The sequence below is a fragment of the Atractosteus spatula genome, chromosome 13, assembly GCF_055471065.1.
Source record: "Atractosteus spatula isolate fAtrSpa1 chromosome 13, fAtrSpa1.hap1, whole genome shotgun sequence".
In the NCBI taxonomy this organism is placed as follows: Eukaryota; Metazoa; Chordata; class Actinopteri; order Semionotiformes; family Lepisosteidae; genus Atractosteus; species Atractosteus spatula.
The window spans coordinates 6,324,706-6,339,341 of NC_142718.1; the positions used below are offsets into that span (position 1 = coordinate 6,324,706).

Below are 14,636 nucleotides of genomic sequence, written 5' to 3' on the forward strand. Positions count from 1 at the left end.
GACATGTGAACAACCTTTAATTAAATGTCATTATTAACCAACCAACATTGTGTAATATAACTTAATATCCATAGCAAGTGTTGGCTCTTGTGTCATTCCCAATGTACCAGTGGTGTTTGTCATTCAACTGATTCAACAGAAACATTCAATCTACTCCCCATCTGCAATGGGACCTATTTTGTCCTTGACTGACAAGCCATCTGCTGAACCTAGTACAGTACTTCATAGGTCTTGTTCTGTTTGAGTTAAGAGGAAATAATTTCACAAGATGATAAATACAACAATAATTTAAAAATCCTTCTGTGAATGCAGATGCAAACTTTGAAAAGTCAAAGTCATTAAATCACAAAAGATGAGAGAAACAGTTTTTCCGCTGTGATTGCTAGGAGCATACAGTCATGGGATACCGGAGAGTGAAACCAATGGACAATAAAAAAATAAAAAAAATATCTTGCATAGTTGGGTTTTAATCCCTCTGTACATATAACCATTATTTTTTTTTGAAGACATGACTCCATAGTCTGTAGGCTCCTGTCTTGGTTGAAGAGTCAGAAGCAAAACCTTGCCTCTGAAGTGTTCAAGTGCAAAGATCGGGATATCCTTTTGCCCCAGTATTAGGGAGAGATCTGGCCAGGTGAAATCAGGATAGTGAGTGATCAGTCAAAAGAAGAGCTTACACCTTCTGAAATGTTATTCTCTTCAGACTCCTCTTTCACTTGGCTCAGGGAGACTGGATTGTTTGCAGCTGATGTAATACAAAAAACAGAAATAGACAGAGTGGTTAAGAGCGTCTGTCACACAGCATTGTTGTTTCCTGTCCTAGATCTTTGATTTAGTAATATAATAATTTTATCTAACAGCATTTCAAGAGCCGCAAGGCACTATACAGTAGCAGAATTGTCCAACAAAGTAGAAAAAAGCCAAATGAACCACGTAAACTCAAGAGTAAAGCTAACAGAAATACACTCTAGACAACACATCAAAAGCTACAGGGAAAAGATGTCGTGGAAAGATGATTAAATGTCTTTAAGCAAGTTGTAAAAATGTCATCAGTTACAGCCTCTTTAAGGCTGTGAATTGAGAACACAATTCATACACGTCTCCGACTCTCATAAAGTTCCCATCCCTCAAGGATGAAGGTAGAAGGAAAACAAGCTACAGCTTTCAGTACAATTATTTTCTGCCTGAGAGAAACTGGGGGACAGCAAGGGAACAGACTCTGCATTCAGGTTTTAATTCTTGTAGAAGATAAGAATACACATGACATTGTTTAATCCAGAGGGAGGGATGTTTTTTGTCTACAAAGGAAAGCGAAGAAGCTAATATATGCCATACTGCACTGTATCATGCTGTGTTGTAGTACATTATGTCCTGCTGTATTCTATACCTCTGTACTACTCCCTGACACTGTGTACACTGCCAATATGCTGTTTTGTACAAATGCTACAGCAATGCCAGAGTTACATGTCATGGCAGTACTATTAGCTGTGAATGTAAACTGGAAATCCAGCCAAATAATGCAGTGAGGGGTAAAAGATCAAACGGCACTTGGGGATTTTTTGAAGATTTGTCAAAAGGATAGATCCAGACAGAGGTATAACCACAACATGTGAAGGCGAGAGGCTGAATTATACAAATCATACAGTGAAGTAGAATTATTCTAAATAATAGGACTTTGGCGGAGGACATCACGCCCAGGTCGTGACTGTGAAATTCAGTACTGCGGTACAGGCTGGGAGACACTTTCCTGTGAAGACTGAAAGCACAGCTCACCCAGCCCTGCCGGCTCTCCCACGATGTGCACGGGGATGGTCTGCACGTCCTCCAGCAGGATCTGGTGCAGGCCTCCCTCCGCGGCGCACTCCCCCAGGGCCGACACGGTCACCAGCTGGCCCAGGCCCAGCAGCGCGGACTCAGGGAGGGACACGTTAACCAGGGCAGAGGGGGTGGGCATGCTCTCGGCCGGGCTGGGGGCGCTGGGCTGGAGGAACGGCGCGGGGCTGAGTATCAGGGGCTGAGGGGTGGGGACGGGGGCGCAGGCAGTGTCCAGGAGCTCTGGGACAGGGCAGACGGGGGTAGAGTGAGGCTGGGGGGTCATGGTCAGTAGCGAAGGCGCCCCATCACCAGAGCCTAAGGCGGATTGGAGTTGAATTCCCTGTGCACACAAAAGAGTCACGCTGACAAGACATCTGGACTGCATGGATTCTGAGCAATCACTTCTCAAACAGGAATAACCAACAGACGTAACCCAGCAAGCCTCAATGATCACTTTGACCTGACTGCTTTTCAAAAACAGGCGGTAATCCCGTTCTGAGCAGGTAAACTGATCGATCAAGGACTGCAGTTTCAGAGCCGGGACAGGGAAGTGGCATGGACAAAAGCAAGCGGTAGGGCTTGGAGGGACTCTTTCGTGGTGCAAATCCGGCCCATCATCCACGTGCGCTGATTGATAATGGACAATCACCTGATTTCGAAAGTTCTTATTTGATGTATGTTTAATAATTTGTTAGAGTGTGTACTTATTGTGAAATGTTTTTTGTGTGAAATAAAGCTCACAAAAAAACCTGACCCATTAAGTACTTTAAGGATAATCTGTGAAAACAGCAGAAAATCCAGACTTCAATGACCCAACATTAGCCATTCCTGACTTGACTCACAAAGGGAGTGGTAACTATAGTCTTTATACCTGCTGAAAAAAGTTGTTTTAGAGCTGCCTAGAAAACATTCCAGGCAAGCTGATGGCCACTAATGTGCTAAAGGTTTTACCATTCAAATGTGGTACAAAATTGGTGACATAGCTCTAGAGTGTTTGGTACTGTATTTAACCATAGACATCCAGTTTTGAGTAGCAGAGAGAGTTCCACAGGGGTCAGATCTTAACTTTCTGAGAGCAGCCACACGGGTCCAGTGCTGTAATTAATCCAGTATTTCCTTTAAATTGAAATTTAGGATTTTGATTTTCTTTGGAAATATTAAAGAGTTTTGTTTCTTCATGAACGTATGGAACCTCCCTTTGTGCCTTTGTTAAAGGTGAGAATTCAGAATGGATAAGCAACTGCTGGGAACATTCTCTGTGTCTGAGATACACATTTGAACAGAATTCAACATCCTTCGACAGAAAGACAAATGTGAAGCTAAAGAGCAATCAACCACTTTGTGTCAATGAACAGAAATCAACATTTCTTTGAAAGATAACACGTAAGCTTCCTTTTGCAATCTGTTTTCATTCCTACTTTACCTAAGCCGCCTGAAATTCTTGTAATGAAGGACAGCATAAGAATGTTCACGTTTGTTCTTGTATATAAAATCCAGAATTAGAATTCATTCTAATTCATCCAAGAGAAACCTAAATATCTCATTTGAGCGAAACTCCAACAGCAGTTGGTTTCGCAAGCTGTAGTCTGCAATACAAACTCCATGTACTTGTTTATATATCCTCAAAGTAAAATGTGACAAGCATGACATATTCAGCTCCTGCTGTCTTACACGTAGGAGTAGAATATAAAGTTCAATCTGCAGGTACACAGGAGTTTCATTTCCACAGCTGGAGGGTGATGACCCAGGTTGATCTAGGAGTATTGTGCTTGCAGGCAGGAAAGGCACTTACTTGCAGCTGGGCAAAAATCTTCGGTTGCAGGGAGGTGAGAGAGCTGAAGAGCTGCACTGCTTCTGGGGAGAGTGTATCACTGCCTTCCAGAGCCCCAGCCTTCTGTGAGCTCCCTGCAGAACACCAGTCACGGACAGAATCACCACCAAAGCACCTCACTACCAGCTGTTTATCACACCACTTACAGAATGAAGTCACTTATTAAGGTACTGGAACAATGAAGTCTGTGCCAGACAACTGGAGCCTAACAGTGAAATGAGAGGAGACCTAGACTTTTACAGTTTCTTATAGCCCAGTACCCACAGTACAGCATACTCACACAGACAAATCACGCTGTTCAAGGATGCCTGTTTGTCATTAATGCTTTGTCTTGGAGATGGGCCATAATGGAAACTACATTTTTTTTACACTGCAGAATGCTTAAAATGACTCGTTTCACATCATGCGACATCCCTGTAATTGAACCTACTCCTGGACAATTCGCTGTTGAAGACATTAGAAACCTGCCAATTGAGAAATTAGATGCACTATTTATCACTTCACCCACCCATTGATTCTCCTGGTCAAGCCCTGGCAGCACAGTTTAGAGGTGACACTGGTCTTCAATCCCTGGACCAGTTTAATGATTCAGGCCATTGCATTTTGTCTGTCAGTGATGTGAATTGGAGGTTTTACGAATTACTGTGACATTTTACATTTATTGTGTTTTGAAATGCACTCATCAATGGTGATTCTTTCTAACCCCGAAATAGAAAAATAGCATTGCAGTTCTCCTTGAAATAAAGGCTTTGCTAGCAAAGCAAGCATCAGATACCTTACAGGCACCAGATCTGGGAAGTGGAGTGGAGATGTACTGCACATGGGAAAACGTGCATTTGACTAACACAGCAAGATTCTACACATGCATTCCCCAGCCTGGTCCTTTCACTGCTCCATCACACACATGTACTGATCCCAGAGGCACGATCTGTAAGGACACTGGGAAGAGCAGTTTTACGGAACATGCCAGACCCATTTAATGATACAAATGACCATGCCAAAGATTACCTTCGACTGGTGTTGGAGCCAGTGTCAAGGTCACTGTCTCCGTCAGTGGGTTTTCGCTGGCTACTGTCCACTGGAAGAGAAAAGCAAAGGAACAAGGACATTTACTTACTGATTTATTTTACAGCAGGAGGTTCAGTCTCGGAGATGGGATGTTATACTGAGAGCCTGTCTGAGATACCCTTTCAGATTGGTTTAAATGTTTAAAAGTAAGATTATTTGTCTCTTGTGTCAGGTAAAAGCAGTGAAACATATAGCATTAACATGAATGTGCTGTTGTGAAACATAACAGGGAAGTAAATTTCTAAATAGAAAAGCTGATTTGTATGAAAACACACATATTTAATTTTGTTAGCTTGAGTGAAGGGAGACATCACTATTTTGTTGGCTTTATATAAAATGCTTATACAGTTTGAAGAGTTTTCCTTAATTAATGCTGAAAAGTATATATACCTATAAACATCCAAATCAATTCCTTGAGTTATTTATTGTGCAAATTAAAAAATTATTTTGAGTGCAAATGATACTAGTGTTACTGTATTTTATGTTTTTTGGGACTGTGTGACTTTTTTGTTAGTATAAAGAGATTCAACATTTCCCCACCCTTACAGTACAAGTATTCATATGTGCTCTTGTGAAATAAATGTTAATGGTAGTTCTAAATCATACTGTATATCTGGGCCCAGAAATTGTTACTGTACTGTAAAGGAAGCCACAGTGTATTCTGTAGTAGCGTCTATCAGATGACAGACCCTTCACATTGTATTTTCAGGTGTGGCTATGCTGGTCTCTCAAGGCATACCCTTGTCTCTGAATTGTTAGAGGTGTAGTCACTCCCTCCCTGCTGCAAAGCCTTCTGGGCCTCATGAATGTGGTTCTTGATGTCATTAACTGTGGGGAAGTAGCACAGATTGTGTCTTTCCGGCACGTCATCTGGTTTAAACATCTCCCGCTCCACAAACTTCCTAAAAAAAAGGAATGCAGATCCGATTAGTGTCCACTCACGTCTACAGAACATGTCTACAGTTCCTTTTTACCCATGGCCATGAATACTTTTGGCAATACAATAATGTTTTTTACTGCAGGGAGTAGGTACTGTACTTGCTCAACATCCCAAATCTGAACTTTGTCAATTCACCTGGTATCTTTGCTTCTACTGCATGTTATATAAGAGTTCTGATTACAGATAAACAAGTACACTTTCATAGGGAATGTTTCATTAAATAAGTGAGTGAATGACATTTTTTCAAATGAAGAGGGTCAATGCTATTGCCTGTGACTATTTGCTACATTGCATATTTACAGTATATACACCCTTCATTGGTAAATATGTTAATCATCTGTAGTACTTTGAGGTACCAATGAATGAATGGGACTGTGTAATTCAAAGGACGATGTAAACTGTTTGGGGCAGCATTATTATAGACAGAATTCCAATCATGGAACAGCTATTTTGTGGTCATGCTGGTGTGTGTGTGTGTGTGTGTGTGTGTGTGTGTGTTTATGTCTGCCTGTGATGGACTGGCGTCTCATCCAGGGTTTTAACCTGCCATGGTCCTGTTGCTTGCTGGGATAAACTCCAGCTCCCCCATGACCCTTGGATAAAGCAGTTAGAAAATGGAAGGCTGGATGGATTGGGTGAAAAACACAGAAGTCTTTTTCAAGCTAAGTCACAAAACGGCTGCTTTTCTGTGTCCACCCCTGCATAGTAAAAAGCTGCATTCTTGAAGGTAAACACAGACAGCGCCACACTTGGATCTGGAGCGGTCCTTGGCTCTCTTGACTCAAGATCAGTGTCGAGTGTGCAGTGATGCAAGCACACGTTGAAGCTTTGTGCTGTGGTTTCACTCTCCTCGGCTCTGAAGCTCTAGCCTTTTTCCAGTTCACTTCAATCTCAAGACCACACTGATCCTTCTCTACGGAGGAACTCGGAAGTCCTTAAGGAACGAGAGACGCACATGCTGTACTCGAAACTGTAAATGTGGGGGAGGAAAGCAGATGAGCGCAGGGATACCTGAGCTGTTTTCGGACTGTGTAGACCTGGTGGATTCCCTGAGAAACTAGCTCGCAGATCTTCTCCGCCACCTGTGGGTGCAGACGAGAGGGCAGGCAGCTGGGGTCCTCGGCTGCAGCGTCCACCTCCTCTTCCTCCTGGTCCTCCTCCTCCGGCAGGGAGACCTGGCCAGCGGGCAGGGGGAGGTAGGGGGCATCCATGTTGTGGTACAGGTGGGCTTTCTGGGTCGGTAGCTGGACATAATACCTAAAGAGAGGGTGGAGCTCCCATTGCGTTTCAACAGCTTCCAGGTTCTCCACAGCTCAAACGAGTTAATCCATTTAACTACACGAGGAACCTAAATCTTATACTTTTTGGGTCTGTGTTTGTTTACTCTTCTACTGGCCGAGAAGTCTTATTTTTAAATGTAAAGTTGAAAACCAAATGGCAAGATGAAAATGGAAAAAATAAAAGTTAATCTTTAAAAGGCTGAGAAGTTCAAAGCTGAACTATGGTGATGTGGTCGTGCTTCCCTCCCTCAGTTTGTCACAAAATCATTATCTGCATTTATCGCATTTAAAAGAATAAAAAAAAAAGAATCAGAAACACAAATTCTTATTCTGTTTCCAATTTCTGTTTTTTTCTTCTAACATGCAAAGATTCTGACTTGAAATACGTCTTCGTTTCCTTGAGAATTTCCATGCTCTTGTGACCTTAAAGATAAGTTGAGTACAATCCCGGTAAAGCTCAGACAGGCACAGTGAATTATTTACAGACTGTGAAACCATGGCAAAGCAAAGCTAATATGTATGCAAAACAAAGTATAAAATAAAAGACAAGGAAATCCATGAGAAACCTATAAAAACTCAGAGCCCATTTATGGTGGTAAAGGATTAAAGGGAATCTAGAAAGGTTACCTAAAATTTAGTGCTATACACAGACTCCCCAAATCCATTCAAATATTTAGTCAAGGGTCTTCATCCCTGGTCTCAAAGAGCCCAGTCCCGCAGGGGCTATAGGTATGTACTGTATACCTATTGTGTCTGTCTGCTCTGTGATGGACTGGCGTCCTGTCCAGGGTGTATCCTGCCTTGTGATCATTGCTTGCTGGGACAGGCTCCGCAACCACGAATTGGAAGAAGCAGTTAGAAAACGGATGGACAGATTTTTTTTTTTCCGGATAGGCTCTCCTTGCTACATAATGTCCAAATAAATTCAAGAAGAGAACTGTGTTATCAGAAAAATAAAAAACTCAAGGTCCACATTTGTTTCATAGTTCCCTTAGTTTTTGTAGGCTCTGCGCACAGTGCCCGCCGTAACTATTTGGTATCAAGACCCTGGTTGGGAGTAAAGAAGAGCACAATAGCTGGCAATTCCAAATTAATAATAATTGCTTACACTTATATAGTGTTTTTCTGGACACTCCACTCAAAGCGCTTTACAGGTAATGGGGAATCCCACTACCACCACCAATGTGCAGCCCCACCTGGATGATGCAACGGTAGTCATAGTGCGCCAGTACACTCACCACACACCAGCTCTCAGTGGGGAGGAGAACAGAGTGATGAAGCCAATTCATAGAGGGGGATAATTATGAGGCCATGATTGGTAAGGCCAATGGGAAATTTGGCCAGGACGCCGGGGTTACACCCCTACTCTTTTCAATAAAAACCCTGGGATTTTTAATGACCACAATGAGTCAGGACCTCGGTTTAATGTCTCATCCGAAGGATGGCACCTTTTTTTTTTACAGTATAGTGTCCCCGTCACTATATAGGGGCATTAGGATCCACACAGAACGAGTGGTGAGCACCCCCTACTGGCCCCACTAATACCTCTTCCAGCAGCAGCCTTGGTGAAAAGCAGGAGAAGAACTAGGGAGTGCTGGCGAGTCACCATCTTTGCCTGTTAATCAATTTTTTTGTCTCCAGGAGAAAATGGAACAAGGAGCATTAAAGGATAATGTAGAATTGTATTACCTGGTGACACTCATGCCAACAGAAATAAATACAAATACTGTACCTCAATACACCGCTGGTCTCCCACAGGCTCTTCTTCAGATTGAAAAACGCTTTCTCCTGCTCCTGCCTTACGATCTTCTTGTCCACCTTGGGGTCTGTGGGCACTCTGTATTCTGGAAACTTCCTGACCTTTTTAATGTAAATCCTGGGAGACAAGCATGGGAAAAACCCATCAGTCACTGAAGTTTTACCAGTGCAGTGTAAGGCAATGAAGAAAACAGAAAAGGCCTTTTACTCTTACTTAGGTTTTTGGGGATTTTTGCCTTTTCTACTTTCTACCTTTCGTGAAGTGATTTTTATTTAAAAGTAAGAGGCAAATGACATAGCAGAGCACCCTTCGACAAAATAAAAAGAAGACAAAAGAATACACTGAAGTGGGATGGTGCAGTAGAATACACTGGCCTCGATTGTTGTTAGAATTATCATTATCAAAAAAATAAGAGCAAATGTCAAATATTTTTGTCACCTTTAAACTGCCGATTCTTCTGCCTTTTCTCTTTTTTAATATAGAGTTTACTATGAACTGAAATCCTTGAAAATTTTCAATGATTTGATGTAAATGACAAGATTTTGAACTGTCCTAGAAATATTTACTGTACCAGCAGTCGTAAAATCACAGTATAGCTGTGCCGAAGTCTTAGACACAATAAGGAGTTACAGAGGACAGGTACTGTAAGTAACACCAGGAAGCACCTCAAAGCCTTCACTAGGGTTTTCTTACCTTATACAAACTTTAACTGTGATTGAATTACCCCACCATTTCACAATCTTTAATGCACACTGATTGGAATCTTTAAAAATTCAGGTAAGGTGCTAACAGGAGGTGTTGCAGTAGCAAATTCAATGTGTTTACCAACCAGATCTGGTCAAGCGTTCCTGTTCACCAACATCATTTGTTCCTCTTTTCATATCCGTAAAGTTAAAATGCTTCCTTTTGTACAAAAATTGGAAATCTATCAGGATTCAGTATATAAATAGCGTACATTACAGTAGACTGGCACACGAATTTCTGCATAAATAAGGACAGCCATTTATGCAAGAGCAGAACAATTCAAAATGTCAAAGAAATGAGCAGACTACTGCACCTGAGCTGTTAGTGCTCTGTGCCCTCCATTTTAACAGGACAATAAAACGCTTTTGCATGCGGCTCATTATAAGAAGATACTATGTAATAGAGTCTTTCCCATTCAGTTGTATAAACACACAAAATTGTGAGAACTTAAGGGTTTGTTGGTTTTTCTTTTAACAAGGATATTTATGATAAAGCACCTATGCCACATTTTTAAATGTAACTGTTATTTGGATATAGTTGGGGGATTTTGCACTTTACCTAGCTGGACAAGTAGCCTTGTACTGCTGGTTTAAGATAATCTCATTTTCACCAGTCTTCTTGGATTGGACTCCTTTTCGTCTTGGGCCATACTGGCACTCCATCACAATCGCCCTGCTGCCTGTACGGCCAACATTAACAGAAAAAGCACGGTATGAACAGACTCCTTTGCCCAGAGTGAATACAGAAATCATGAGCTCCCATTAATCCCTAACAACTGCATGTATACTGCACAAAGGCTAAGCATTTCAAATGTACAAAAAAGTATAGGTTTTGTTAGAAGGCGCACACAATTTTCTTTCTTTTAACTAAACGTTTGACATGAACTACTGACTGGTTAGTTTTAAAAAGGAAACAGAGTGAAAACATAAAAGGGTGTTTGTCCCAGCTCACAGGAAAAACATTCGGTTTGTATGGAATCAGACTTTGCATTTCTAGACAACTCAGTCAAACCTTGAGGTGGAAAGCACCTCAAAAAAGAAAAAAAAGTAGATTTCATGATCTTCTGGGTGAAAACAATTCCTATCTCTTCGTGTTGTGAAGGGATTGAATGTTCCAGTTTTTTACATCTACTGAGAGGCATTAAAAACACAACAAATGCTAGTGTTTCTAATGCTCATTGGTTGCATTTTCAATACATTTCAATGCACATACTGAGCGACAAGAAATATACAGAAATGTTTTTAGAAAAATCAACTAGACTGATTTTGGATAGGAAAGTGTTTTGGGCAGCATCACAAGCTCAAATGACTTTGATTCTTGCATATGGGCAGAATCATCTGCTTAGAAACTTGACTTGCTGAACGTGAAGCCAAGTGAAAATCAAGAAGGAAAAACACAGAAAGGAACCAACATCCTGCTTATCAATACTCTTGTGTCATTAGTAGTTTGGAGGCTGGACTAAGTCAGTACTCCGTCGATCACAATATGGTCAGCCAGCAATTTCAAATTTGTCACAAATTTACAGCCAAACAGTCTGCCATGATCCAGGTAATCCCTGATCACTCCATCTTACCAGCCTCCACATAATATAACTTGTCATTTTCAGTTCATTTTCCTGATGGGAACTTTGTTGCAGTTTCTTACGATAATCGGCATACAATCTGTAACATTCAAACCAGACAGGGAATCCCAAAGCTGGTCAGTGCATCGCTCACCTACTAAGCAGAGTAAGTGAGCAATACTGGTAACTATAGATCTCTTGTTGCGGAGCTCTCTTTAGGCGTGTCACCTGCCGAAACGGTGTGTCTCTTCAGCATGAGAATAAACCTTTACCTGTTTCTTGGCAGCCCACACATGCTGACACAGATCCCTACGTGAACTCTGTCTGATACATGTTAAAAACAAATGAGATGGGAATATTTATGACTGCAGTGGGGTCAAGAGTTTTTTGGGGCTACAATACACTCTTATGTTAGGTTTCCCATAACCCAGTCAAACCTGGGTTGAAGATCTTTTTCTTCATGTCCAACAGCAAACAAAAGCTGACTTCTTATACTCATTTAAGTAGAAAATATAACTCAGGGCATCAAAATATTAGTCTGAAAAGACTTAGCAGCCTTGCCACACCAAGCTAAATGTACCAACTGTGGTACAATTTCATTTTTTGACAAGAATTCTGTTATTGGAAATTTTGCGTCGAATGGTACTCTCCATGAGCATGGTATCAGTGTTAAATAGGTTAAGAGTCAGGAAAACCCAAGAAATTTTAGCTACACCTGTTAAAATGCCAGTGCATTCAATGCTGAATGCAACAGATTGAGACATTTAACCACTTTCTTTCAAGCTTGTGCTTTTCGGGGATTTGGATAACATCCCCATTTAGGGCAAAGCAGCATATAGAGACATATATGCAAGAAAAAAAAAGTGCAGAGAACATTAAACTATCACTTTTCCTGAAATTCCCTTCTGTCCTAAAACACAGCCATGCCATCAAACATCCTCTATGGTTTTTAGTAATACTAACCCTAACCCTAGCTACGGGTTTGGGCAGTTAGGGTTAGGGTTCAGATTTTCTTCAATGCAACCTAACACTCATTTAAGCAGAAAATATAACTCAGGGCATCGAAATATTAGTCTGAAAAGACTTAGCAGCCTTGCCACACCAAGCAAAATGTACCAACTGTGGTACAATTTCATTTTTTGACAAGAATTCTGTTATTGGAAATTTTGCGTCGAATGGTTCTCTCCATGAGCACTGTATCAGTGTTAAATAGGTTAAGAGTCAGGAAAACCTAAGAAATGTTAGCTACACCTGTTAAAATGCCCGTGCATTCAATGCGGAATGCAACAGATTGAGACATTTAACCACTTTCTTTCAATCTTGTGCTTTTTGGGGATTTGGACAACTTCCTTGCTATAAGCTGCACTCTAGGAGGGGGCAGCCTGGCGCCGTGCGGGTCGTGGCTCAGAGACACCGGGCATGCAGAGGAACGGGGACCTGCCTGCGTTGACGAAGGGGATGCCGTCGTAGGGCACGTACTGGGACTTCCACATGAGGCGGGTGGCCGGCTTGGCGGGGGAGGGAGACTGGCGGGTGCCCCACACGCTCTGGGTCTGCTGCTTGTGCATGGTCAGCACTGCTTCCAGCTCCGCCTCACTGGTGCAGTAGCCCCGGTACGAGTCCCCGATTTTCTGGTTGTGCGGTAAAAAAAAAACAACAGGCCAGGGGTTTCTTCCTCCGACGTGGTTATCTATGAGTGGGCTGCGGCGGAGCGCTTGATAGCTAAGGCTAGCCAGGCGATATACGTGAACCAGTGGCTCAGCCCTTTCATTTCAATTCAATTCAGTTTTATTTGTTGGCGCTTTTTACAATGGACAAGGTCACTAAGCAGCTTTCCAGATTTCCGGGCCTGTTCCCCCAGTGAGCAAGCCTGAGGCGACAGGCAACGCAAGGAACAACTCCCTCAGATAAAAGTAGGAAGAAACCTCGAGAGGAACCAAGAGTCAAAAGGGGAAGCCTATTCTCCTCTGGCCGGCACCGGGTTCATTAAAGTGTACAGCTAAGAAAGTCGTCTGTTTTGTATTACATGGTGGGAAAAAGCAGACTAGTATTTTTATCTCAGTCATGTATGGTAATGTCCAACAGTGTCCAGAATGTTCAGTTTCTTTCGGTTGCGATATTCACTGGGAAGCCTTTCTGCTGCTACCACGTTGTAACAGATCCCCCCTGACTGGTAGCATCCCAGGGAAATCTGCACATAAACTGCCCCCATTATAAAGGAGCTTAGACGGCTGATGTAACGATGCCTACGCACCGTACTGTGAGTCCTGGTGAAGGCCTCCTAGTTGAATCTGTGTGGTCAGGCCGCCAAATAACCGTCTTCGTTTTACCAGCGGCTGACACAACTCCAGCCGTTACTAAGATCGCAACGAGCTTGTAATTTTAGCCTAAACTGGGAAAGAGAGGAGTTGCTGTTCATGTACGTTGGGTTTCTTTTTCGCGCCGTTCTCTGTAAGTGTTGTAAGTACGCTCAAGTTCCTGACTGGATTTTCATGGGGAAAACAAAAGAATATTACATGGCGACACATTGAACAATGAACAAAATGGGAACATCGTCAGGGTATGGCAGGAAACAGGAACCATTTCGGAAATCTATATTTCAGTCTCTAAGGCATTCTAAGTGTTAAATCTGTCTTCAGAATGCGATGTCACCCTGAGATCTTGGCGTCTCACTGTTAGGAAGACTTGTGTGGGTCGGATTAGACAACCCTCTTTTATAGATCTTTTATAAGTCTAAATGCCTTTCATAGGGTGGCTAATCACAAGTCTAGCTAATTTCTTGATTTCCTCATGAGAATGTAGCATATGGAGTGTCTCATCGCCGCTCTCTGGTGGCAACAGTCAAGTTCTGAACAATTTAAATGTGGCACAGCCCTAACTTCAATCATTCTGCAGCTTAATGAGAAACTTTCACTAAAGGCACTTCTGTTGCATGATGGCTGGAAGAGAAAAAAATCACTTCACCGCTGCAAGTAGTGTCCGATAGAAAGCAGCCATGCGCTGACATATTTTTAAATATTAATTTTACTGAGAACTTGTTGGGATGTGAACAGTTTAGGAAATATAACAGACATGCTGCTTACACTGTTCTTGCAAATCAAACAGATGTGTAGCAGTACGCTAGTCAGAAACCCACTGATTGATGGCTAAATTCTCCCAGGCCTGTATGACCTGAAGGCAGCCTCAGCGAGAACAGTAGTTCAGAGAGTGTCTGTAGCTCCTGCACTACACTGACCTCACAATTCCGCAGTCTCTGGGCCCAAGCAGGAGTGCTGGGCGGTAGCAGCTGTAGAGGCACCGTGAAGCACTCAGTCGAACTGTGGAGGATATAACAAGACAAAGGAGAAAGCTGCATGAAGGTTGGAAACACCTGTTTGACAGGGGATGTTAACACTTCTTTAAAGGGTGTTTTAACTATATCACCACTTAAACTGCCAGTGCATAAATGGTGAAAGAACTACTGCCAAGAGCAAGAAAACTCCCTGCTGTTTGCTTCAGAGAAACCATGCACGGCTAATTCTAATGTTTCTCAAACGTTTGAGGAAACAGCTTCATAAGTATACGTCTATATGAACTATAGTGTAACACCATCAAACTTTGTTTAATTCTCAATGAGCACATAATGAATTAGTATCTTT

General features: G+C 42.2%; 1 protein-coding gene across 2 annotated transcripts in view; it reads right to left on the minus strand.

Annotated features, from left to right (window-relative positions):
* carf (calcium responsive transcription factor) overlaps positions 1-14,636 on the minus strand; it is a 21,713-nt gene continuing 7,077 nt past the window's right edge. For both annotated transcript variants that reach the window (XM_088930417.1, XM_088930416.1), the window contains exons 6-15: positions 14,234-14,315; positions 12,436-12,629; positions 9,996-10,112; positions 8,667-8,810; positions 6,666-6,911; positions 5,454-5,616; positions 4,655-4,724; positions 3,608-3,720; positions 1,774-2,155; positions 1-745 (exon numbers count right to left, since the gene is read on the minus strand). In XM_088930417.1, the coding sequence (XP_088786543.1) occupies positions 657-745; positions 1,774-2,155; positions 3,608-3,720; positions 4,655-4,724; positions 5,454-5,616; positions 6,666-6,911; positions 8,667-8,810; positions 9,996-10,112; positions 12,436-12,629; positions 14,234-14,315 (1,600 nt within the window). In that variant the 3' untranslated portion in view covers positions 1-656. The remainder of the gene's footprint in view (positions 746-1,773; positions 2,156-3,607; positions 3,721-4,654; positions 4,725-5,453; positions 5,617-6,665; positions 6,912-8,666; positions 8,811-9,995; positions 10,113-12,435; positions 12,630-14,233; positions 14,316-14,636) is intronic.